We start from the raw sequence: 27,773 nt of genomic DNA, 5'->3' as shown, positions 1-27,773 counted from the left end.
CAGTCAATGAGAGAGAGCGAGAGTCAGACAGTAAGAGAGTGAGAGTCAGTCAGTGAGAGAGAGAGTGAGAGTCAGTCAGTCAGTGAGAGAGACAGTCAGTCAGAGAGTCAGTCAGTCAGTGAGAGAGAGCGAGAGAGAGAGAGAGAGTTAGTCAGTCAGTCTGTTAGTGAGAGAGTCAATCAGTCAGTGACTCAGTCAGTTGGTCAGTGAGAGAGTCAGTCAGTGGGTCAGTCAGTGAGAGATAGAGAGAGAGAGAGAGAGAGTCAGTAAGTTAGTCAGTCAGTGAGAGAGTCAGACAGTCAGGCAGTCAGTGAGGGAGAGAGTGAGAGAGTCAGTCAGTGAGAGAGAGATAGAGAGAGGAGAGTCAGTTTGTCAGTGAGGTAGTCAGTCAGTCATTGACAGTCAGTCAGTGAGAGAGAGTTTGAGAGAGTCAGTGAGTCAGCCAGTCAGTGAGAAAGTCAGTCAGTCAGTCAGTGAGAGAGTCAGTCAGTCAGTCAGTGAGAGTGAGAGAGTCAGTCAGTTAGTCAGTCAGTGAGAGAGAGAGAGAGAGCGGCAGCAAAGTGAAAACAACCGCGCTGTGTTTCATTAGTAACATGATTCACAACAAGAAGGGAGGAATGCAGCTGCCACAACGCGCGCCACTGCTCGCTCCCGACACCAAAACGCCGTAGGAGTGACCTTTACACAAAGAGGTGGGACATGCACCCGCATTAGGCCTTTTGTGTGCATTCATTATGGAAAGCCACACGCAAAGGCCAATAGAATGTGTGGAAGTTACCAGACCCACACGAAGAACTTTTGGGGAGGTTTGGAGTGCTTACAAGAAGCCTAAAAAGCATGTGCCTGGTCTCTCCCTCGCTTAAGGGTAAGTCAGCCAGAGCCTGTACGGCAGCACAAATACATTTGCACACGTATGGCACACCTGTGAAGGTCTGTGATATTTAGAACGTCTTATGTTACAATCGTGCATACAACATTCTTTTCATGCTATTCACGTTCAGCCACACCCCATTATTTTTCACATCACACTCGTTTTTAGATCCGTTTTTTTAGCGTGATTTATTTTCTTATTTCTCCAAGGGTTACGATTTCAGATTAGTTATTAGCCTTTTTTTCATTGTTGTGACAACATAAGTTGGATGGTGTAGTCTTTTGTTTATTGCAGTTGACCCGTAGGCAGATCTTTGAGACACGTGATCGCACTCTCGTCCAATCAGAATAGATTGCAGTTTAAATACGGAAGCGCGTAAGAGCGCCCGGAGTTTCCAAAGATTGTGTAAGCAGATTATCGGAACTGCAGCACTTTGAAGCGGCGGCCGACCGCGTTTGAAGGTTAGTTACTGTTGGGATGGAATACGAGGAATTAAACTGTGCATAAGCTGTAACCTACGGTACTGAATTAATCCGTTTTGTTGATATCTGCAGGCTTAACATGCCATATAAGACATCAGACTCATGTGAGTAACGTCCCCTGGCATTTTTGATTTTTTGAATAGCACCTTATGGTTTTCGGGTTAATTGGTTGCACTGAGACACTAAAACACACACGCACAATTTTTTAGCATGCAACACTATTAGCTGACCTGAACTTTGACCAATTTTTAGGCATGCACGATGTAATGACTTTTGTTTATATATGCTTTTGAATTTCTAGTGCCTCTCCCTGAGGAAGGGCTTCAATGCCCAAAATGCATAGGAGGATGGAATTGCAATGATGTCAATTGAAAACATCAAATTAAGAATGAAATACGAAAAATTGAATTAATTGGAAATAACGAATGAATAAATAAACACAATTGAACATTCAGATGGCACTTGAAGTTGAGAAGAGCGTGTTCCCTAGAGGGATGCAGTTAATGGTCCATTAACGGCACATTCTCAGCCGTAACGGAAAGAATACTTTCACAAAGAATACGGATAAAGTCAATTTCAAAAGGGCGGTACACCTAGAGCGCAACTTTGTTTGTTACACCTGTAATGACGTCATGAAGCAGGGCTTACCTCTTCATCGCCTTTAGTGCAACTTAAGTGGGGTTGAAGCTCCTGGGAGTTTTCATGCCCAACCCAGTCCAGGACTATGCGTCACATCAATCTTCCTACTCCCTAGACAAATCCCACCCTATCTCACAGGTTAGACACATAGGTGGCCCTGGACTCTTCCGGTTTCCGGCCTCCTAGAAGAAGAGGGATTCTAACTGGGCCGGTGCCCTGGGTTTTCATTGCCAACTTGAACCAGCTGGAGAAGAACAAGCCTCATGCCACACTGAGGCTTGTGGGTGGAGGACAGCATGGCTCAGTCGGCTGTAGAAGGAACATTCAGTCCAGTCACTGCTTTAGAAAGGACAGGGGGGCCGGATACAAGTCAGTAAAATGTCACAGACATTAAAATGGTTGCCTATCCTACCCTGAAAGCATGTGCTTTAACTTTACTGGCAAATAAAGCTGATGGTTTTCTGAACAATGAATGTGAAAAACAGTAAGGTAATCCATAACAGTTATGTAGTTCCGTTTTATATTTCACAGCTTTTACTTAATCTTGCATACCCTAGGAGTGTTAGCTATTTCCAGGATGTTGTGTTTCTGTATTTTTTTTCATGTCGCACATTACTCAGGTACAGTGCATACTTTGAACTGAGTCGTCTGCAGGTGTTTATAGCGGGCCACTATTGAGAGCTCTGGAGTTGAGACTGAAGGCAGTGTGAGATTCTAACAGTGCTAGCCAGTGGGACATAAGAGTTTTCAAAATACATGCAACGTCAATCATTGGTCCCACTTCAGGGTGCACAGACAGACCTCCGTAAGGATTTTGCAGCTTCGGTGGCAAAATTTGCAGTAAAAAACCTACATTTACAGCCCTGAACCTCAAAATGTGTGATCTTTTTGCAATAGGCAGAACATATGCCTGTCACAAAACTACAGCATGGCCTGTGCTGTGTCACTGTTGGAGACTGTGATGTGTCATAATCGGTAACCTATCAGGGTCTCCAGCAGGGCAGTTCCTTGAACTGGAGGATGCCTGATGCCCAAGAGTGCAGATTGCAATTTGAAACTTCGGATCTCTCTAGCATCAAACAACCTGCATTCCTTGCAGTGTTGAGGGCAGCAGGGGTCTGGGTGGGGGGCAAGGGCACATCAGCTGGAGTGGGAGGCATGGGAGTGTGGAGAGGGGGGTGGGATTGGTGCCAGACGAGTCATAGAAGGAGGAGGCAAGCGATAAGTCATAGCTCAGCAGGGGAGAGGGGGTGGCAGAGGAGAGGGCATGTGGCTTAATGGTCTAGGGTCAAAGTCGCACTATGTAAAAAAGCAAGCATTTGCAATGCAATCAGTCTCGCTTTTGGGACCTTATATGTATTTAGCGATGCAGCTCATTATCCTTGGTGCTGAAGCATCTACTGTTTTTTAACATGGATGGAAAGTAAGCACCAAACTGCGTGACACGCGTGGTATTGAAGCACATGGAGAGAAATATTGCCTTTCAGCGCGCAATTGTATAGTCCAAAGCTCTGTTTTTAACCGCTTCCGTGCGGCGCGAATTCCCCGCCCATGCTGACTCCGCCTTGCGCGGGCGGAGTCATGACGGAACGGTTCCGTCATAAGCACAGCTCAACCGACGCTCATGACGGAACCGTTCCGTCATGAGCATGGAAGGGGTTAATATAAAAACAGGGCCTACAGTGGTCATATCACTGAAAATACAAGATTTGAAAAAAATATTATTGTCTACGGAGCTTTTGAAAGATAATTTCTATGGACTGGAATCTAGAGAATGCTAAAAAGATTCTGCTATTTTACTGACCTCTGCTGGTCGTTTTCTATCAAGAAAGTTAAATAGAGGCAATTGCCAGAAATATTTAAAAAAGGAAAGTCTCTCAGCAGGAACCAATTCTGGTATTTTACTGACCGCTGCTGGTCATTTTTCATCAAGACAGTTAAATAAAGGCAGTTGAACAGAAAAAAAACTCCCTAAGCGGAAGCAGACAAGTCCTAGGGCTGATCTCCAAAGCCCACAAAGTACATACACATTTAAGTATACACTAAAGTATATAAGTATATACTAAAGTATACACAAGAGGACTCGAATGCTAGACCTAAAAAATTTAGACATGGGGAGGTCAGGGGTGAACAGGTGATAGAGGGCATTGGAGAGAAAGGGGCCAAAGGAGAGTAGTGACAATGTGCAGTGGAGGGTGGGTGGGCAGGAGTGAGGCCCAAGTGCCTACAGAGTCGGGGGGCAGGCTCATTGTACTGGTGGGGGCTCTGTACATTTCAAAGGCAGGTGGCAAAGGACGATAACACCTCTTGCGCCTGCTAGCTTGTTGTTCACCCTTCTTTTACTGGCTCAGCGGCAGAGCAGAGTCAGTAAGGAGAGGGTCAACCTTATGTTTTTTTTTACTCCAATTTTGTGGGCGCCTTTGTAAAAACAGAGTAATTTTTACAAAAGTGCTAATGTCACTATTTGTTTTGCAAATCTCAGTATCCTGGACGGTCTGCACAAAGCAATGGTCATGTTTTCCAGTTGAAATTGCAATTCTGTGCAAACACGTGAGAAGGAGGTACACCGTTGACAAAATACTGACAAGGCAAAAGTAAAAGAAAGTTCAGTGCTTATGTGTGAGTGGGTGTGCTGTATGTATGGGGCTGGTGAAGTGAGGGAGATATCAGGAAGTGCATTCAGGAGGGTGCTAGAGAGGAGAAAGATGAAATGGAGGAGATGTGGAAAGAGAGTAAGGGTGTATATGTCTAACATAGAGTGAACAAAACACGAGTGATTAAGACGCTCTCAAGACCACTATGCCTTCTACAGGCCTCACTAATGTTTAATGCACAGTCTCACAATTTCAGTATTGAAACATTTTCAATATTAATTATTTACAACAAAATCATTGTTGTTACTCATGTTTCTTGAACTGCGAACACCATTGACAAAGGCGCTAGGTGGTTTAGGTGTAAGTTGGTTGTTGTGTTATGTATCTGAATACATTATCAGAAAGCTGAGAGAGTAGCACAAATACTGGTCGAGTGGCACATTATGGTAATATCAACAATGTAGTTTACATGTTAAAACCAAGCCCTTAATTACAGAGGCCAGGCCCCTTTTAGAGACGCCTCCCTTTTTGCATACCACTTAAAGCCCTGGCTACATTATTTGTGTTTAAGTCAAATAGACAAGCACATCATGCACAAATGTGCCTGACTGACACAAACTAGAATTTGTAGGAAGGATGGGTTTGTCTTTTAGAATCAGGGGTGGCTCCTCCACTAGGGTGGAGGAGCGTTGCCCCAAAGCTTTCTCGCAGTGCGAGACGCAGAAACATAAAATGGCAATCATTTCCTGTTATTACCATTTTATATTTAGTTGCATGTGGGCAGGTGGGCGGGGCTGTTCTGCAAACAGGGGAGGAGTGGTGTTCCCACTCCTGAGGGCGTAATGACTGTTTGGTCGGCCCTCTGGGGCCGCCCAAACTAGTCATGCGCACTCTGAACCTTTCTCCATGCAGCACACAATGCAGCCTGCATGGAGAACATGGCCTCCCTGTAAGCACCTGGCTGGGCGGCGTCCCCACAAATCACAATGCCGCCAGCATTGTGATTGGCTTAGGGGAGGGGAGGGAGGCTGCCTGCTTCCTGCCGTAGGCAGTAGAGCAGGATCCGAGAAAACTCGGGACCCGGCTGAAGGACAGGTAAGTTTTTTATTTATTTTTACATTAAACCCCCTTCCCCCCAAGTGACCCTCCCTGCGCAACCCCCCACCCCCTCACCCCATCACCCAGGATTAATGCCGTGTACTAGAGGCACCTGGGCTGACAATGGAGGTTGGGCTGTCCTCTACCTTCCTCTGGTTCAGATCACGTGCAATTTGGAGCGTGGATTTGCATCCCACCACTTTCAAAGTTCAACAGCTGCACTGGAGTGGAGAAAGTTTTAGGAAGAACAAAACTAAAATGACAGTGTTTTTAGCTTAAAAAAATGCAACACACTTTGCTAATTCGGGAGTGTTGGCATGGTATGTTCAAATGCCACTGACTGAAGTTGAAACTTCAGATTTCATCTTAAATCTTGACTAAAAAAGCTGCCTCTCCCACATCCTATTCTTCTCTGCACCTAGGATTTGATTATTGTTTAGGTTAAATATTTGGTCAAAAATATTTGCTCAAAAATATTTGGTCAACTAAGTGACCCAACTCATTCTTATTCATGGGTGAAGATGCAACTTCTAGTCGCATTTTCCAAATGATCAGGTTATGCAAAAACATTTCTAGCAAAATATTACATGAGGCAATGCCGAAAAACCGATCACCCAGTGGCGGCTCCCATTCCATTAGTGTAGAGAAAATAAAAATAAAACAATAATAAACTATGGTTTATTATCATTTTATTTTGTGTCCCAGAGTCTTGGGGGCAAGGCCAGGGGGATAACAGGCACCCACGGGGAGTGATATGAACTGTTATCAGTGCGCATAACAGTTTTGCCTGCCATCTCTGGCCGGCCAAACCGTCATGTGCACTATGCATGTTCTCCACGGAGGCTGTATTACAGCCTGGGTGGCGAGCATGCCCAGGCTCCCAGTCCCTGGCTGAGCAGCAAACCACGGCGCTCAGACTAAACACAACACTGCATTGCAGCATTGTGATTGGCTCAGGTGAGCCTGGGTATTACCTGCTTACGGCCGGAGTAGAGCAACGAGCGGAGGGACGACGAGAAAAGTTGTGGCGGCAACAAGGTAAGTTTACACCACCTCCTCACGCCCGATCCATGCCAGCCGCCACTGTGATCTCTATAGTATGTGCTAGAAGGACTCACTGATGGTGAGATACAAAGACACAATTTGAGGTGCATCTTACTACTTTTAGTTCCAGAGAGCATGATGTCTCTTAACACACTCCCAGTCACTGTGGGTATCACTGTTAGATGGTGGTTCAGTTGCATGCTTAGTTCAACTGCCAATAGGTTAAATGCTGGCAAGCCTGTGGAGAAACAGGGACCATTAAAGACATAATCTGTCAGAGTCCACAATTGCAAAATAATTGGGTCTAAGTATTGAACACTAGGGGCAAAATGTTTCAAACCTCCGTACCAAAATTTCCATTTTACGTTTTTGTAGCCCTACCAAATGCACAAACATTCTCTCTATAGACTCTTGGAGGCTGGAGGTTATTGATATCAAAACGTTGCTTATGTCCGTAGAGAGGAAACTAGAAATATTTTAAACAGACTTGTCCCCTTTTTCATACTACTTTTTCCATTTTTAGTGTCCAGGAGCAGCAGCGCCCTACAGATCTTAAGATGCTGAGAAGTATTTCAGCTACTAAGAGGAGAAACCTCAATAGATATCCCCCTAGGTCACAAGAAAAACTGTACACTGTGGTTAAGTAGGCTTCTTATTGACTGGGGGCAAGAGATGGGTTGGGATTGGATGGTTATTTCTGGATTCAGGATTGTGGTGAATAACAAGCTATTCCCATTATGTATGTAAGCGGTGATATGTGTACTTGATTAACCCGAGAAACCACTGGATCCATAAAATGAAAGCACAATCCCCTGACATAGTACACTGTAAAGGGATTTGGATTACAGTCATTCTAAGCTACTTTTAAGCCACTTCTTTCCTCCATACCCCTAGGAAAGTGCTAATTCTTTTTTTATAGATGTTTTATTGAGATCCAAAATATACTTGCCAATACATCAATTCATAAATAGTGTTCATGCACTGGTCATCAATAAATGCACATTACATGATTGAAGATGCATCCGCTGTTAATAATAAGAATGATACAAGCTACAAATCCGCATAGGATAAAAACAGGAAATTTATACTTTCAGCAGCCCACCGAAATAAGTGATGTCAAATGCATAAAGTGCATTGTCAACAACTGAAAGGTGCAAAGAAGAAATATGATAATCAAGTTCTGTGCCCTGAACCTATTTTTGCATAAGGTACCGCCCCCATAATTTATAAAAATCTTAGTCCCCCCATTTCGCATTGCATATACCCGTTCACAGCCAATCCCCTATTTTTGGAACCAGCCATGACTTTTGAATCAGAATGGATCTTGCCCCCACCATTGCGACATAAACTAATTTTGCCCATTCGTTAACCATGCCAGAGGATGGATCCTATACCAAGACTTTCAACCAGGTGCAAGGAACCAGTCTGATTTGACTTTCAGTGTCTAAATACTGAAGTATTTCATTCCAAAACCCCTAGACAAAGGGACACTGATCGATAATCTGAACCCAGTTGGCTGCAGGGCCGTCCAAACAACAAAAACAATGATTTTGGAGGTTGGGGTTGACTTGGAAAGAAATTACCATCACTAATGTGTGTTTTTTATTTTTAGGTTCAGTTTAGGTACAGGGGCTATTCAATAGTAGACACAGTTATCATATTTTAAAAGATGGAAGCAGGTTGTTAACTTGGTCCTCTTCCAGGACTCCTACTTTGAGCATCTATTCGGGACATCACTCAGCGCAGCCCAGCCGACAGGCTGCTGGCAATGACCTATGGATACAGAGGTTGATGCTCTCTGTCTGATCATGCATTGGTTGCTAGGACAGCCAGATCCCACAATCCAGATAACATCAGGAGCTACTCCTTTCGTCAACCTTTCTTGTCTGCTGCAAGCTCAGAGAATTGTTGAACACAAGTTCATCACACCGGACATATGCAGAAAAAGCAGTAAGGCTCATGGTAGGAGACGGGTGACCAAAGTCAGTCCCATCTGCATAAAATGAAGTAAAGGGCTTAAGGTGGTTCATAGATATGAAGGACCACATCTGGGGACAATATACCTAGTTTAATGGAGAATGAAACCCTCCATAACGGCCAAAGATCCCTCTGCAAGCACCAGCCAGTGGAACAAATCCAAAGATCATCCATCATAGAGTTACCGGGCTCCACCTCCCATGCACACTACTTTCAACATTGTGCTCTCCCACAGACAGTCATGAAATGGCACCCTGAAATGAGTACATAAGGCCTAGGGGCTTAAGCCACAATGAAAAAGAGTTTTCAAATGTACAATGTGTTACCTCATGCCCTCTTTGACACATTTGTGTACATCCTGACATGCTAACGATCAATGAGAAACCATCTACAAATACTTTTCATCCCTAATGTTCGTGACAGTGTCTTACTAAAGTCCCCTACTTTATTTTGGGTTAACCTGCTTGACAATCATAATGAACTAAGGGGCATATTTATCATCATATCACGCAGCACTGCGCATCACTTTGCTGATGTTTAGGTGGGTTCAATTGCGGTATGGGTGTCTGGCTGCCAAGGTTTGGTGTAGACTTGGCTGGAAAAGGGTTTCAGGTCTTAACAAATGACGTGACTTTCTAAGGGGCATGTGCATGTGTATGTGATGACTTTTCTTGATGAAACAGTTTACCAGGTGGAAGTGTTTTACATTATGTGCATATGTTCTGTGAGTGGTGGGTCATGCTCTAGTTGACTATGGGGGCGTGGCTGACGAGTAGTTATATCGTGGAAGACTTCAAGTCGGCAGATGCTGTTTTGAATGGACCCATTTGGCTGTGGCAAATGTTCCCCAAGGCTCCCTGATGAGCCAGGTTTTGCATTGGTAGTGTGTACGCAGACTACATTTCCAACCCTACGCCGGCACGTATAGCTCTCTAGATCTATGAATGGAAGCGTTTCCACCACCTGGGATCTCTTTTCATCTGGCACCATAAGGTGAGTACTAATTCATTGTGCTACAGCCAGCCATCTACCGAACATCACCATGTTGCCCACTGTTTCGCTTAATAACTTTTTAACAACTAGTTCCCATATTGCCCACCCTGAGATGTGGACGTTTAAGGTATTTCTGCACTAGTACCATTCTGGCTTCTAAGTAATCACTGTGCCAGGTATTTCTTGGCATTGATATTGTGTGGTAGTTGTTCTGCCTAATGGACCCTGCAGTATTTATTTCTGCTCTACAAGGAAATGTTGCTGTCTTTAAATCCTCGTAACTTTGTCCCGACACGCACTAATGCGTCCTGGCAAAGTTGCTGTAGTGCATAGGTTCATCTAAGTTCTCTAAAAAATACGGTATTTTCTTTCAAGTTTGTTCCCATGTTGTACAATTGCCCGCCATTCCTTTCCGAGCGTATGCTATTCAGGCAACCCACTATGCTCAATTCTAGTAGTTAATGGTATGCGCTATCTATCCTCACGCTTTATTACCTCCTCTTCTCACACGGTTTAGATTTTTCCAATAATGTTATCCTCACGTTTATGGAGTTTCTTTAACATATATTGCACAACTGCTCACTAATTTAAAATTTACCACCAAAAAAAAGTATTATTAATCACATAGTCCAAACCTAATGCATTTGCCAATGCTTGTTTGTTCTCCGCAGACTTCAGTATTGAACTGGCTGATTCCCTATGACCCAGGTTAGAGGGGTGAAACGTGTTGGCTGTTTTAGTGAACTTTGTATTTTCGAAAAAAAAAATTTTAACAAATATATGACCACGAAGTGGTCATTAGCAGTTTAAATGTGCTTATTGTACCTTCTATTGACTGTTATATTGATACTATCCTCACAATCACATCAATACAACAGAAAATAATTAACTACTCCTTCCTTTTCTCATAATCACAATGGTGTTAGGCCGACCGGACACTTATAATTCACCTTTCTTGGCACACCCAAACAAGCATATCTACAGACTGCACTTGTTACATGATTTATCTGCACGTGTAATATTCGAGCTGCCTAATTACTGGGTAACAGTAGGAAAGAGAATCCTGCCTCATGCATCTGGCAATCTATCTCGACAGATCGATATATCTTAGGAAATAATTCAGTACTATAAATACAGCTGAACCCTGTGGTCCAAAAGCCAGGTCAATCTTCTTTTGTTCCTCGTTAGAAGAAGGAACGAGCAGACGGTCAGCTATGCACAGTTTTGGCAGTAAAGAGACAGAATGCGCTGTTAACGGTATTTAGATGTACTTCAAATAATGTGGCGATCATGAAAGAACTCAAGACTTAGGGCCTGATTTAAATCTTGGCAGACATGTTATTCCATCGCAAAGGTGACGGATATCCTGTCAGCAGAAATAAAAATCTCATTATATCCTATGGGATTTATATTTCAGCAGATGGGATAGGTCACCGTAGTGATCTAAATCAGGCCCTTAGTCGGGAGATCTACTCTTCTAACCGTTTAGCACCATGACACCCTCTTGAATAACAGATGTGCCTAATGATTTATTGACATAACATACCTGTAGGATAAAATAACCTTTATCATGCATGTAAGGTACATAAAAGCTATTATGATGCACTCTTTAAATTTTATAGATTTCGTACAGAGCAATGGATTCTGAGGACTATTTTTAATTTTTTATAATACTTTTTTTATTTGACTATTGCAACGTTTTAATCTTGTCCGAATTGCAATAATTGTATAAGACTAGGACTGAAGCAAAATAATAAATTCAATTCAATTCATACTTAAAAGCTAATAGACCCCATAATACCAAACTAACCTAATGCTCATCTTTGGGACTTCTCATTGTCTACACAAGAAACAGCTGTACTTGTAATTGGTTAGAGGCTGGGCTGGTATATGATGTCCACTAATGTAAGTGGGCACCTTGCACCAGTCCAGACAACCCTTATGGTGATTTACGACAACCTTAAATAGCTATCCAAGCGGTAGCTGTGGAGAGCAGCCTTCAGGCTTAGTCTTGAAGGAGTGTAAAGCAGCTTGTTTTATTAGAATGTAATCTTATAGCATAGATTAAATGAAAGAGAACCACACAAGATATGCATACAAATATGTATTTATTATATAATACTCTCTAGTACATTCCAGTATCTCCCACACAGAGATATACATAAAGCACACAATACTATAGCAAATAAATCACAGTAAACAGCTCTAATACACAGCGGGCACCAGGGGAGACCAAACCATACTCTGAAAAAGATGTATAAGAACCATAACTTGAGTTAGGACAATGTCGAGAGGACGGAGTATTTCTGGGACCCCAAGGAACCACCCAAGGTGAGTAGATAGGGACCCCACGGAGAACGTGTGCAGTGTGAGTACACAACAGTGTGCTCCATACAAGTCTATGTGCAAGTTGTGGTTAAATTTTTAAAGATTAAGGACCCTTCCAAGTGGACCATGAAGAAATCCCGTGGAAGACAGAAGGTTGAAGAGCCACCCCACCCATGGATACTGTGGTACCCAAGTTACCTATACCAGGGAAGCCGGGTGCATAGGTGTGAAGTGGTGTAGGAAACCGTAGTCAACCCAATGGAGGACTTCCGGAAAGTGCAGCTGCTGGAAGAGAAGAAAGTGTCCGTGGAATCCAAATGTGGATTCTTGATGAAGAGTACCTGAAAGCAGAGGGGGCAGAGTCTGGGTCAATGGAGAGTGACCAGGGGCTTGGTAGATGAATGGCCAATGATGTCAGGTGCTTCAGGATAGAAGTTGATGACCTTGTCTCTGCAGCTGTGAGGACCAAGCAATGCTGAGGATGACCAGGAGCTGGTTATGAGCTGCCCCACAAAATATGTTGAGTGCTGAGGGGTCGGTGTCCGGCAGAAGCACAAACAAGCTTTGGCAAAAGCAACCCATGCACAAGGTCAAGAAGTTGCAGGAAGAGGACCAGGACGCTCCAGGAGACTCACTACAAGCAGGGGAGTCAGGGCAACCCCACAGCAATAAAGGAAGCCCAAAGAAGAAGTAGTTGACCCTCCACGGGACCCACAGTTCAAAGACAATAGAGTTGCAGGAGGACCTTGGGCAGCTTTACAAAACAACAGGCCACAGAGCACAGGCTAAGATATTTGCAGGAGAAGTTGCCAGAAGTAGCGGCTACTTGGAACCCAATGCACTTGATGCAGAATTACCAACAAGCATTTGCACTTGCACAAGTATGCGGAGCACATGGGTTTGGGTATTGCAGCCCCCACGAGGGATTCTGAACTCAAACTGGGTGAGAGGGCAGCTCAGGCCTCCAGGGACGTAGAAACCTATCTCCTGTGTTGTTGAACCCTTCAGAGTCAATAGGAGCTCGGGATCAGCAGACCAGTCAGCTGTGTTACAGTGCCTGTGAATGCAGGGGAGTGTCTCCTTCACTTCACAGGAGATTATCTTCAAGTGTCTTGGATGCTCCAGAGGCCCTACACAGATCCTGTATGGTGCCCAGGCACAGCCGAGGCAGAAGACTGAGAGGGAGACGAAGTCAGGCCCAAACGAAGTCCAGAGTGCCCAGAGGGACAAAGTGCAATGGTTTCAGTTCTGACTCTAGTCCACAATGAATCTAGGGACCTACACCCAGGTAAGCCCTTAGGTACCCTAAGGAAAGGGTTGGGAAGATTCATGGGACCCTTCCAGGGGAGGGTCTGGACAGGGGGGAGGTTACTCCGATGTCCTTTGTCCAGTTTTGCGCCAGAGCAGGAGCCAACGGCTCCCAGGACTGGGTTGAACTGAACTTTGCACAGGGACACCAAATGTACCCCTCATGCAGACTTTCAGGCACGTGGCAAGCGCACCCATCCAGCCCTAATACACTAAATCGTGTCTGGGAGGTGGTCACACTTCCCTGTGACAGGATGTCTATTGTCCTGCCTTCCCCTCCTCGAGCTTGGCTCAGCAGCAGGAGGGCAGAAATGTGTATTTGGTCGGCAGCAACCATTTTGTGCTGTCCGGGACTAGAAGGCTGGTAGCCTGAAAGGCTGGTAACACTGAGAGCCTTACGGAGGGCACTCCTGGTGGGTGGAATCATAACCGGTGTGGGGTATATTTCCAACGTGTTTGACACCAAACATCATGGGATTTGTTGCATCCATTTTCGAAATGGTCATCGCTTGGTCACGTAATGCCCCTCTACATTAGTGTATGGCTGCTTCACTGACAACCCGGGAGAATGGACTCCATAGGCTGCAGGGTTGTCCTGCTCATGCAGGGGTACCCTCTCACTTAGAACAAAGCACCCTGCCCTCAAATTTTTAAAGGCCTGTTAGAGGGGTGACTTATAGGTTTTAAGTGCGGTGACCCTTAGATATAGTAAACCTATATCTTAAGTAAGCGGTGCATGCACCAACTTACAGAGCTGCCTGTACGTCCATTTTGAATGATCTCTCATGGGTGGCACAATGCATGCTGCAGCCCATGGGAGACCTCTGGGGTACCTATGCCCTGGGTACATGGGTACTATCTACTAGAGACTGACAAGGGTACCCCAGTATCCAATATTGGGTATACCTAGGTACACAGCATAACACGTTTAGGGAGAAAGCAGATAGACTGGGGTCCTGATTAGCAGGTTCCCAGTCAAACTAGTCAAAAACAGCATTACATCCAGCAAAAAGTTGGGGTAACCATAAAAAGCAGATCCTAGTTTCGTACAGTTGCTATTTTATCGACCTGCTTTTTTAAAACATGAAATTTGTGTAAACCAAAATTTAGTTTTTCTGTAAAACCTTATTTTTAGTGAGTATACTTTTTTAGAAATCTCCTTGCATTGCTCCTGCACTTTTGTCTGTATCTTTTTTTTTTACACTTTGAGAAGAAGCCGGTTGGGGTTTTGTTTTCCCAAGCTTCTCTCTAATTTTTTAGTAGTTCCTCATTGATTTCTGCCTTGGAGTGTCTGCCATTTTATGGGAGTAATCTATACCTGTTGCGCATTGCAGGTATAGGCTATTGGAGAGAAAACATATTTAAACATCAACGGCTTTCTCAAAGCGTGAATTTTTACTATTAAAATAAACCCTAACACCAGCCTCTCGGGGTCTTTATTCTATTACCCCCTGGGCCCAGAGCAAATTTTTAGTTAGTCATTGGTGAGGTTGTTGAACAGGCGAGAGTGCGATTTGTCAAAATTTAGGTATTGGGAGTCCTGAACGATCACACTGAAAATGTCGAGGATATAGATACTATAAAGTTGACATAGAACCTCTCGGTCTTAGGGCTTAAACAACTGGAGAAGGCATCCACCCCTTCATCTGGACACACACTACACGCTATCTTTACTAACCGCCCCAGGATTAAGGTTGATTCACCAAAACCTCTTGCATGGTTGGACCATGCAGCAATACCCTTCACAATGGAACTCCCTGACATATCATTAGAGAGAGTGGTGAAAATCAACACCTGGGGAACCATTAATAATGAAAACTTTGGTAAGGCTCTAGAGGTACCTGATCAGTCTAGGGAGGCTGACATAGTAAAAGGGGTGGGAGAATTTGATGAATGGATCTCTGGCGCTCTCAATAAGGTCTTCACAAAGAGCCAAAAAGGCCATGGTTCTCTGAAGATATAGTGCAACTAAGGAAGCAATGTAAATATCTAGAAAAGAAATGAAGGCTCAATTTTAGAGAAGTAGACAAGTGACAGTACATAATGGCCATACTTAATCATAAAATTTAAATTAATAAAGCTAAAGCTGAATACATTAGCTAGGCCATTAGAAAGTCTAAAAACCCAACTAGGGAGATTTTCTCGAAAGTAAACAATTTCACCTATTCGGTGATGGAAAACACCATTCCCCCATCTCCCAATCTCAATGCAATGACCTTTCCTGCCCAGGTGCCAGTGCCTGCCGTGGTAGGGAAGCGCCACAAATCGGATGTATGACGTTACAACGCAGGCTATTACAACGCCTGCCTTTACAACGTGGTTTTTACATCACATACCATTACAACGCATAGCGCTTTTGGGTGCTGGATAGTGAATAGTTTAATTTACTATTCCAACTCCAGTCCCCGTGGACACTAGGGAAGGTGTTGGATAGTAAATGAAACGTATTCCCTATCCTAGAACGCCCCCCAGCACAATGCGTTGTAATAGTTTGCGTTGTAATGACCGCGTTGTAATGGTAGTGCGTTGTAAAAGTTTCGTTGTAAGTGATGTTTACCCCACAAATCCAGTCAAAAAGCTTAAACCACAAAGGAATGAGGCAGTGCCGCATCCATAACCGTGAAGATTGTATTGCTCACAAACAATGCTTTTCAGCCGTAAAGGCCTTTGTTAAGTTACCCGGAAGCGGGTAAAGTGGCATTTTGTAAACACACATCAATCAACGTCATCATAGACATGGTAGAGTTACTTTGGTCAGGTATGTGACAAATACATTATTATACAATAGTCAATGAATATTCAAATCACTTTCAAATAACGTCTTATGTAGACAATTCATAATATATGGTCACATTGCATATATAACGGACATAAACCAAAGCAGATGATCAAAAGACGTAAATGAGAAATAATAACTGCCATTGGATATCGGCATTCTGACATCTTGCAAACAGCGATCATAAGCTCTATGGGTGACTGGCATACATTAATTTCATCAGAAACCATAATACACTGTGTCATTACGTACACAGCAGTGGGATGCAATGTATCATATCCCAGGGTAGTGCAGTTTACAAGAATCGAAAAAAATGGGATTTGGTGATACCCAACAACATCACCTAATAACAAAAACATGCGCTTCTTGAGTGGATGTTTGGTACTACCTAAGTAGCGCATGCCACACGGACACTCCAATTGGTATACCACATATTCAGTGGTGCAGGTAATACATTTTTAATCGTTCATTCCCTGCCATCGTGGGTTTTAAGGGTTTGCAATTACTGGTGTGCTTGCATGCTTTACAAGCATTACACTTGTAAAACCCCTCCTTCCTTTGTAGCCATGTTCTGGTTGGTTGTGTCTATTAGTAACTGTGGACCAATTTGTCTTTAAGCGACATTGGTCATCTGTATGTAATGGTAGGGGATTCTCCCGTAACTTTGCCAATGATGGGGTTCGCTTTTTCAGAAATGTAAGTTGAAAATTTTAGAAATATTTCTAGCAGCGAAGCCTTCGTGAAAAAGGATGAGCTCGTGCAGGGAAATACACAGTTCTGACTGGCTGCAAACACTTCAGCCATAAAGCTTTGGCAGCCATTTTGGCCCCCCAAAAAAGGGAAAATAGAGAAAATGAGGCAGGGTAGCAATACCCTGACCCCATGCCATGGTCTTGGGGTATCCCTGGGACCCTGCTATGGCATAAAAGCATTTTTTTTAATTTCTGCAAAATTGTGATTTTCGCGAATTTGTGGCAAAATAAACCAAGTGTGGCCTCTGTGCTTGCTGTTAAATAACCTCTGGGTGGGCCAGGACCCAGGGACATATCATAAATAAAGGAGGGGGGCGCACGGGACCCCCCTAGGGCTTATCAAAGCCCTAGGGACCGCCACCTCCTGGAGCACTTTTCATTATGTATCTGGGTGGCTGGGCCCAGTGGGCCCGCCCACAACCCCGGGAGCCACCACCTCCCCAGGGCTAGTTACAATAATATGAGGGGAGCTTCGTTAAAAACCTACTATAAAGTAATGGCCACCAGCACTTCCCAGACACCATCCAATGCCTTAAAGCCTTTAAAAGCACAGACGCCCCCACCTGCGTTGATTAGTACCCCCCAAAAGAGTGTCACAAAAAAGGGAGAAGGGAAGAGGAGCAAAAGAAACTCTCCCCAAGGGAGGGGGGGTGAACCGAAGAGAAACCTTGCTGGACCCCCCACCGAAAACCAGGCAATTAAAGTTGGCATGATGGATGGGGGAGGGGAGAAGTTGACGCGGAAGAAGAGGGGGCCGAGACAGTTGCAGTAAGCAATGTGACCGTGCATTCCGATGTAGTTCTCTCAAATAAGTACTCTGTGCTGATGAATCGTAACCTCGAAGAGGGGGAATTCCAGTAACCAAGTAACCAGCCTTCCGGAAAACAAGTGCCACATCCTGAGTCTCAGAAAAATCTCGCAGGTATCAGTGTTAACAAGCCAGCCACTATCAACTCCGATGTGACCTCTTCAACTTTGGCAGATATCCTTCTGACTATGAAGGAGGAAATTTCAAATAGGTTCACAGTCTCGGAAAACAATCAATCCGAGCTGGCTAGTCGTTTCTCGATCTCTGAAGCCAACCAGGCGGCAATCCAGGCCTCATGTGAGGTCTTGGCTAAGAGATTAGATGATGTTACATTAAGGACTGAAGTACTGGAGCAACAACTACCACTAATAAGGGAATCAGTACATGCCACCGATGAGATAGTGGCAAAGTTAAGTGCACAGAATCGAGAACTAAGAGAAGACGTTGAGAGGTTGGAGAATCACTCTTGACGGAACAACTTGAAAGTACTTAACGTACCAGAAGCCATGGAAGGAGCTGATTTGAAGGGCTTCGTTATTTCATTGATAAAGGGCACTGTTCTGAATGGTGACGAGACGGTGGATCTAATGCGAGAAATCCAGAGGCTGTATCGAGATCCCTTTCGGAGAAACCCCAATAGGCAGAAACTTAGGAACATTTTGGTAAATTTTTTAACGTACACTGTGAAGGAGCAGATTTTGTCATCAGCCCTGAAGGAAAAAACAATATCATATAACAGCTCTAACCCCTTTAATTTTCAAATAAGGTCCAACATCTCCCATGTGACAGCAACCAGACAGTGGGAGCTCGGGAGGAGGTTGGATGAGCTGAACGGTCTGGGGGTAAAGGCACAATTAAAGTTCCCTGCTCATTTGAGGGTGATGTGGAACAACCACATGCACCTGATAAATACAGGAGAAGAAGCGTACAATCTAATTCTGAAGATTAGAAAAGAACAGGAATCAAAAGGTAGCGAATAGGTGGGGATTAGGTGCATGGGATCCCCTCCTCCAGTTGCAACTCGCTGCTCGGCTGATAAATATGTTAAAATGGCGCAATATCGAGATTGAGATCGTTAAATGATAGAGCATTCGCTGAATAATTTGGAAATGAAAACTGCATCCAGGTAATGGAGCCTGGCCAAATAGGCTTAGCCTACTGGAAGGGTGGGTTCCTCAGGGGGGCAGAGCGCAGAGGGAGGTTGTCAGGGGAGGGGTTACAGGGGGAGCACTTGGGTGGGGAGAATAGGGATAAAACCAAAAAAATACTCATCTTGCTAGAGTCAAGGAATTAAGCCTGTTAGGTAATTGGACTAATAATGGGAGATCATAGGTTAGGGAATAAAAAAGTCCACATTTGTAAAGCGCACAATCACCCGTAAGGGTCTCTAGGCGCTGGGGGCCGTCGGGAAGATTAAGCGAGCTATTGCCCAGAGTCACATGGTGCTGGGCTAACCTGCCGCCGGAGCCGGGGATCGAACCGTGGTCCCCAGATTCCAGCGTCAGTCGCCCTGGCCGCGGCGCCACACCTCTCCCACTAATAACCAGATCATTTTTACCACCTGGAATGTGAATGGGTTGCGGTGTCCTCGTAGACAGAGACTTATCCTCAAAAATCTGGAGATGTCAAGCGCCCAGATCTGTCTACTACAGGAGACCCATTTGAGTTTTGATGAAAGTCGATCTGTTTTTTCTAAAACCAAATGGGTAAAAGAGTTTGAGGTATCCCAGCAGACAACGCATAATAGAGGAGTGGCCATACTAGTGAAACAGGGTGTCTCTGCAACAATTAGGGGGGTCCATACGGATACGTCTGGAAGGTGGATAGGTGTGAAAATGGTGCTGAATAATATCGACATAGTATGTGCCTCCTTCTATGGACCAAATGTGAATGACCCTTCCTATCTCTTGAAGTTGCAATCCATATTGATGTTAGAGACACCACCTTATATCCTGGGAGGGGATTTCAATGTACTATTGGACCCTATCAAAGATAGAAGTAATGCGAATAAATATGTAGGCGCACCAAAGATACGACATGCTCTGCGGATTATGATGCACGATCTGGACTTGGAAGATGCATGGAGAGCTAAACAGGGTCCAGTCCAGGGGTATACCTTTTATAGTAAGAAGTCAAAACATGCCTCTCGAATTGACTACATTTTCATGGATAGACATTCAATTAAGGATATCAAGACAATAGAAGTGAAGCCCAGCCTCCTCTCAGACCATGCCCCCCTGCAGTTGGTATATGTGAATAGTGTCATTAAATATGGGGTCTACTACCATAGACTATATTTGAGACGCCTATAAGGCCGGGCTAAGAGGGAAGCTCCATGTAATCAGTTGCACTAAGAACAGAATAGAGGCGGGAGAACTAAAGAAAATGGAGAACAGAATAGGGCAGCTGGAGCAAGATAGGATTAACGTGTCCAGTAGGGAGCATGAAAGTCTTCACCAGATTGAGCAGGAGCTAGAGGTGGCGAAACAATCATATAGAGGGTATCTAGATGCTAAATGTAAAGCTGAATGGGACTCAAGTAGGATGGACTATTTCGAGTACGGTGAAAAGGCAGGAGCTTTATTAGCATGGAAGTCTAGAACTGATAGGGCTAGGAATGACATCAAGGAAATAATAATAAACAACAATGGGGAAACATCAAGGAAAATAGAGGACATTCAAAGCTGCTTCCTCTCCCTATTCATTGATCTGTATAGAGAAGATGTAAATCCGCCCACTGTAGCCCTACGTTCATGGCTAAGTAATAAGAATCTGTCAAAACTAACCGAGGAAGGAAGAGCTAGCCTTGAGGCCCCTATAACAAAAGAAGAAATAGTAGCACTGATTAAAAAATTAAAAAATCAAAAAGCTGCTGGCACTGATGCACTACCTAGTGAGGTATAAAAACATCTAATAGATGAGCTATGTCCCTATCTAGAAATTATCTTTAACTCTATTTATTCATCTACAGGTAGGATCCCAAACTCTTGGAGGGAAGCTATAATTGTGCTGATTTGAAGTCCGGGAAGGATCCCCAAAAATCAGACTCATACAGACCAATCTCCCTGCTAAATGTAGATTATAAAATCTTTGTGGGTATTTTGGCAGGGAGATTGGCCAAATTAATACCTAAATTGATCCATGAGGACCAGAAGGGTTTCGTGACGGGTAGGCACATTGAAGACCAAACACACCTGCTGTTGGGGAATATAGACCTAGCGGTGGAAAAATCAGAACCCTTGGCCGTGGTAGCTTTAGACGCGGCCAAGGCATTCGATGGAAATATCTGTGGGAAGTCTTGGAAATAATGGGTTTCGGGCAAGTATTTATTCATACTCTAAAGAATTGCTATAACGGTGCCTCTGCTAGGATCCTTCTAAATAGATCATTAACATCAGTATTTAATATCCAGCAGGGAACCAGACAGGGATGCCCCATTTCCCCGCTATTGTTCAACCTATACATTGAACCCCTGGCCCAGGCAATTAGGCTTGATACTATCTTAACACCTTTCCAGTCTGGACAGTATAGTTCTAAGTTAGCCTTATATGCAGACAATCTGATCCTCTTTACGAGAGACCCAGATATAGCCATCCCCAGGAATCGAGGAATTAACAGCAGAGTTCGGGGCACTTTCGGGCTACAAGGTAAATAGATCTAAGACCGAGGTTATGTGCTGGAACATAGATCACTGGGTGGGTACAGAGAGTTTGGAGTTTAGATACCTGGGGATTTATGTTGTGCGTGAACTAGATCAGATCCCTAAGATAAATTTAGATAGAACAACTAAAGAAATAGATCGTTTGTTCAATAGATGGAAGAACCTCCCCTTAACAATCTATGGGAGAGTGAATTTGGTAAAAATTGTTATTCTCCCAAAGCTTTCATATTTATTTTCAACTATTCCTCTATTATTTCCAAAGGAAGATATAAAAAACATACAGGGCAAAATTGGGAGCTTTGTGTGGGGGGACAAAGGGGTCCGCTTGACATGGAAGAAACTTAGAAGGAGGTTACTAAAAGGTGGGCTTCCCCTCCCTGATATCAGCCTTTATGCAGTGGCATTTCAGTTTAAGAGTCTACGTATGCTACTCGCTAGACCCGATGATTCACCCTGGGGCAAATTGTTGCAAAAAATGGTGAGAGTGGAGGGGGGAAATGATGAATTCATGTATACATTTGGATCTCCAAGATTCTTCAAGAGAGTGCAACTAAAGATTTTAAAAACAGCCCTAGAGATTTGGTACAGGGTAAGGATAGGCAGTGGGATTGGGTACTACTCGGAATCATCTCCAATTTGGGATTCGCCCGGTACTCCGGACTGTCTAAAAGACGCCCTGGCAATGCCTATTAGAAGAGCTGGAATTTTGAAATGGAAAGATTTAATGGATGAGGAAGGGATACACCCATGGGAGTATTTGAAGGTGAAGGTAGGGAATCATCTTTCAAGCTTTAAGTACCTTCAATTGGTGTCTTGGCACATAGCGGAACGGGGGGAGATGCGGAGCAACGAGGTTTTAGAAAGACTTAGTCGATCGTCCATACCTATTGCAAAGGAGATTTCGGTATGGTACCAACAGTTGTTAATGGGTGAAGACAGGGAGATACCACCGGCTGAGGGGGTATGGAACAATTCTCCACTGGCAACACAGGCAGAGGGCATGTTCGAAACATCCTTGAAGATCTTATATAAATATGTTAAGCCTGCCTGCCTGAAAAAGAACCACTTCTTTGTAACTAATAGGCTCTACTATACCCCCTACAAAATAGAGACATTTGCCCCTGTCCCTCCACCACAATGTCCGAGGTGCCATGAAGTGATGGCGGATGACATCCATATGTTTATTGATTGTAAAGAGCTGGACAAATATTGGAAAGGGTAGGTCAGGTATTGTCAGGTCTTTTTAGCACTGTGATCAATGTAAACTTCTCTTTGATCATATTTGGGGACGATGGGGTGTTTTATCAGACAGTTACTTTGAAAGAGAGAGGGTTCCTTCTCTACTTGATCTTATTAGCAAGGAGGGAAATTTGTAGGAGGTGGAAGGATCGCCTCCCCCCGAGCAGCGAGGACTGGCTAAATGCAACATTTAAAATGACCCGGTTGGAATATGAAAGGGCAGAGGAGAAGTCATCTAACATCTGGCACCCTCTAATGAGGTGGGGAAGGAACCTAAGATTGATCTGGACACTCCAATGATTACACCATGTCCCCGGTACTAAAGGGGAGGAAGTCTGGTGACCCAAGTTACAGTGTGGTCAGCCTGGTGGCCCACAGAGAGACAGTAAGGCTGTAAATGTTCCACCAAGACTTGAGTCGGTGAGATGAGGAGTAAAAAAACAAAAAAAAACAAAAAAAATAATATGAGGGGGGCCTCATGGAACACCCTGCCCCAGGGACCACAGCCTTCCCGGGGCAAAGATATTCAAACTGATGCGGGGGCCTGCATGGCCCTCGAAGCCCAGGGTTTACCACCTTCCTGGGCTGTTGAACTAAAAGAATGAAGGAGAGGCTCTTATGGCCTTCCCCGCAGCCCCAGGGACCGCCAACTCCCCGGGGCTAAATTAACTAATAATGCATGAGGGTCTCTGGCCCCCCACACTGCCCCGGTGTCCGCCACCTACCTGAGGAACCCCTCTAAAATTGCATAGGGCCTCCCAGTCCCTGCACCCCTGGAGACCACCTCCTCCCTGATGCTTAACTACATTGGAGGGGGGCCATGCAGCTCCCTTCATGGAACCCTAGATGGCCCTGGGGACTCCCAGGGCCGTCTCAAGCAATGTCCCGGGATGCCCACACCCAGGATATTTCAGTTTGCTATGGCTCGGCGGGAGCACTGTTGCCGCCAAGCCACGGCAAACTCAGCTCTGCTTTGAACAAGCGAGAGCAGAAAGTGCTCTTGCTTTCTGAAAGCAGAGCACATCTGTTTCCCTGCCCGCTGTCAAGTGAGCAGGAAAACGGGCACATTGCTTTGAGATCCATGGAGCTGCATGTTAGCAACTCCCTAGGTCTCAAAGCAATGCCGGCTCCCGCAGAACGTGGGGAATCGGCAGGGACTGTGGGGACCTTGAGACTCCTCCTGCAGTCACCAATGGCGAGGCCAGGCTCCGGGGGATCGGGTCCCCAGGGCTGAAATCAGCCTGGGGAGGAGGGTTGCGCTGCCCCCTCCCCTTTAAAATATATATATATATATATATATGGGTGGGGTCCCCAGGGCCAAAATAAGCATAGGAGGGATGCCACATGTCCCCCCTTCCCTTCTTAAAATGCCTGGCCTCGGTAGATGTGGTCCCCCAGGGCCAATATCAGACCATGGAAGGTGGGCTACACAGCCCCCCTTCCCTTAGAAAAAAAAGCCAGCAACTCTCTGGAGGCTTGCCCCCTTTCTCCACCACTCTGCAAACACACCTCCTGTCACTCTGCTGGTAGGGGGATGAAGTCCCCTTGGCTACTGACGGTCCTTAGGGTCCAACAAGACCTCCTGTTACCTCCAGTACGACCCACACAGTGTGATTGCTGAGATGTGGTCATAGGCCACGCCCCTCTTCCCTGCCACTCTGCAAACACACCTCTCCGTGCACTGATGGTGTGGGGATGACATCCCCTTGCCTCCTGAGGGCCTCAGGACTAAAGTGCTCTTCTTCCCTCAAGCAGCACTGCACCAGGAGACACATTTGCAGAGTGGTGGAGAAAGGGGGCGTGACCTCTGAGGACCTTTCAGCAATACAGCTCTGTGGGTCTTACTGGAGGTAACAGGAGGGGTAGTTGGCCACCAAATACTCTCACTAGCCAAGGGTACTTCCTCCTCATACTAGTAGTGCGTCAGGGGTTGTGTTTGCAGAGTGGTGGAGAAAGGGGGAATGGCCACCAAAAAACTCGCAGCAAACCCACTTTGTGGGCCTGACTGGAGATAACAGGAGGGGTAGGTGGCCACCAAGGACCCTCACTTGCCAAGGGACTTCATCCCCCTAATAGTAGTGCACCAGGAGGTGTGTTTGCAGAGTGGTGGAGAATGGGGCATGGTCTCTGACAACATCCTGCTTTGTGGAACTTACTGGAGGGAACAGGAGGCGTAGTTGGCCCCCAAGGACGTCCTTGAGGGTAAACTACCCCTCCTGTTACCTCCAGTAAGTCCCACGCAGTGGGATTGCTAAGAGGCCACACCTCCTTTCTCAACCACTCTGCAAACACTGCTCTTGGTGCACTCTTGGTTGGGGGATGAAGTCCACTTTACTCCTGAGGGACCTAGGGGGCCAAGAAGTCCTCCTGGTACCTCCTGTAAGTCCTACACAGCAGGATTCCTTAGAGCTGGTCAGAGGTGCAGTCCCCTTTCTCCACCACTCTGCAAACACCATTACTACTAAAACAAGCATTGGAAATGCAATAGGTCTCGCATTAGAAAAGTTGGAGTTATTGGTCTTGTAAATGACATATTTTATTTATTTGTTGGTTTTTAAAATTGCTAAATTGATGGCTTTGTCATTTACAATGCCAATAGTTATAACTTTCGCGAATGTGACACCTATAGCATTTGGAATGCAACATGTTTTGTATTTACGTGACTTAGATGGCAGCTCTGGTCGTTAGGCCACATCTCCAGAGAGCAGGAGAGTGCAGCAGGGGAGAGAAGCACAGCAATGCAATAGGTCTCGCATTAGGAAAGTTTGAGCTATTGGTATTGTAAAGGACACATTTTTTATTTATGTGCTTGTTTTGAAAATAGCGAAATTAATAGCTTTGTTATTTACAATGCCAATAGTTTTATCTTTCGCAAATGTGACACCTATTGTAACACAATATGTGTTGTGAGGGTGAGGGTGAGGGGTTGAGGGTGAGGGGTTGAGGGTGAGTGAGGGTGAGGGGTTGAGGGTGAGTGAGGGTGAGGGGTTGAGGGTGAGGGGTTGAGGGTGAGTGAGGGTGAGGGTGAGTGAGGGTGAGTGAGGGTGAGTGAGGGTGGGTGAGGGTGAGTGAGGGTGAGGGTGAGGGTGAGTGAGGGTGAGTGAGGGTGAGTGAGGGTGAGTGAGGGTGGGTGAGGGTGAGGTTGAGGTGAGTGAGGGTGAGGGGTTGAGGGTGAGTGAGGGTGAGGGGTTGAGGGTGAGTGAGGGTGAGGGGTTGAGGGTGAGTGAGGGTGAGGGGTTGAGGGTGAGGGGTTGAGGGTGAGGGTGAGTGAGGGTGAGGGTGAGTGAGGGTGAGTGAGGGTGGTTGAGGGTGAGTGAGGGTGAGGGGTTGAGGGTGAGTGAGGGTGAGGGTGAGTGAGGGTGAGTGAGGGTGAGGGTGAGTGAGGGTGGTTGAGGGTGAGTGAGGGTGAGGGTTGAGGGTGAGTGAGGGTGAGTGAGGGTGAGGGGTTGAGGGTGAGTGTGGGTGAGGGTGAGTGAGGGTGAGGGTGAGTGAGGGTGAGGGTGAGGGTGAGTGAGGTGAGGGGTTGAGGGTGAGGGGTTGAGGGTGAGTGAGGGGTTGAGGGTGAGGGAGGGTGAGGGTGAGTGAGGGTGAGTGAGGGTGAGTGAGTGAGGGTGAGTAAGGGTGAGTGTGGGTGAGTGAGGGTGAGGGGTTGATGGTGAGTGAGGGTGAGGGTGAGTGAGGGTGAGGGGTTGAGGGTGAGTGAGGGTGAGGGGTTGAGGGTGAGTGAGGGTGAGGGGTTGAGGGTGAGTGAGGGTGAGGGGTTGAGGGTGAGTGAGGGTGAGGGTGAGGTGAGGGTGAGGGGTTGAGGGTGAGGGGTTGAGGGTGAGGGGTTGAGGGTGAGTGAGGGTGAGGGTGAGTGAGGGTGAGTGAGGGTGAGGGGTTGAGGGTGAGTGAGGTGAGTGAGGGTGAGGGTGAGTGAGGGTGAGGGTGAGTGAGGGTGAGGGGTTGAGGGTGAGGGGTTGAGGGTGGGTGAGGGTGAGGGTGAGTGAGGGTGAGGGGTTGAGGGTGAGTGAGGGTGAGGGTGAGTGAGGGTGAGGGTGAGTGAGGGTGAGGGGTTGAGGGTGAGGGGTTGAGGGTGAGGGTGAGGGGTTGAGGGTGAGTGAGGGTGAGTGAGGGTGAGGGGTTGAGGGTGGGTGAGGGTGAGGGTGAGGGGTGAGGGGTTGAGGGTGAGGGTGAGTGAGGGTGAGTGAGGGTGAGGGGTTGAGGGTGAGTGAGGGTGAGGGGTTGAGGGTGGGTGAGGGTGAGGGGTTGAGGGTGAGGGTTGAGGGTGAGTGAGGGTGAGGGTGAGTGAGGGTGAGGGTGAGTGAGGGTGAGTTAGGGTGAGTGAGGGTGAGGGAGTGTGGGTGAGTGAGGGTGAGGGTGATGTTGAGGGTGAGTGAGGGTGAGGGGTTAAGGGTGAGTGAGGGTGAGTGAGGGTGAGGGGTTGAGGGTGAGTGAGGGTGAGTGAGGGTGAGGGGTTGAGGGTGAGGGGTTGAGGGTGAGTGAGGGGTTGAGGGTGAGTGAGGGTGAGTGTGAGTGAGGGTGAGAGTGAGTGAGGGTGAGGGGTTGAGGGTGAGTGAGGGTGAGTGAGGGTGAGGGGTTGAGGTGAGTGAGGGTGAGGGGTTGAGGGTGAGTGAGGGTGAGGGGTTGAGGGTGAGTGAGGGTGAGGGGTTGAGGGTGAGTGAGGGTGAGTGAGGGTGAGGGTGAGTGAGGGTGAGGGTGAGGGTGAGTGAGGGTGAGGGTGAGTGAGGGTGAGGGGTTGAGGGTGAGTGAGGGTGAGGGTGAGTGAGGGTGAGTGAGGGTGAGGGGTTGAGGGTGAGTGAGGGTGAGGGGTTGAGGGTGGGTGAGGGTGAGGGTGAGTGAGGGTGAGGGGTTGAGGGTGAGTGAGGGTGAGGTTGAGGGTGAGGGGTTGAGGGTGAGGGAGGGTGAGGGGTTGAGGGTGAGTGAGGGTGAGGGTGAGTGAGGGTGAGGGGTTGAGGGTGGGTGAGGGTGAGGGGGTGAGGGATTGAGGGTGAGTGAGGGTGAGGGTGAGTGAGGGTGAGGGGGTGAGGGTGAGTGAGGTGAGGGGTTGAGGGAGAGGGGTTGGGGTGAGGGGTTGAGGGTGAGGGGTTGAGGGTGAGTGAGGGTGAGGGTGAGGGTGAGTGAGGGTGCGGGTGAGTGAGGGTGAGGGTGAGTGAGTGAGGGTGAGGGTGAGTGAGGGTGAGGGGTTGGGGTGAGTGAGGGT

The 27,773-nt window shown here is 46.3% G+C and overlaps 1 protein-coding gene across 1 annotated transcript in view; it reads left to right on the top strand.

The window, feature by feature from the left end:
* Positions 1-1,248: 1,248 nt before the first annotated feature.
* Positions 1,249-27,773, top strand: part of LOC144819731 (uncharacterized) — a 159,490-nt gene continuing 132,965 nt past the window's right edge. The window contains exons 1-2 of the mRNA XM_078677501.1: positions 1,249-1,332; positions 1,426-1,457. Of these exons, the coding sequence (XP_078533627.1) occupies positions 1,456-1,457 (2 nt within the window). The 5' untranslated portion in view covers positions 1,249-1,332; positions 1,426-1,455. The remainder of the gene's footprint in view (positions 1,333-1,425; positions 1,458-27,773) is intronic.

The sequence above is a fragment of the Lissotriton helveticus genome, chromosome 2_1 (genome assembly GCF_964261635.1).
Source record: "Lissotriton helveticus chromosome 2_1, aLisHel1.1, whole genome shotgun sequence".
In the NCBI taxonomy this organism is placed as follows: Eukaryota; Metazoa; Chordata; class Amphibia; order Caudata; family Salamandridae; genus Lissotriton; species Lissotriton helveticus.
This window is presented reverse-complemented; position numbering and strand designations above follow the sequence as displayed.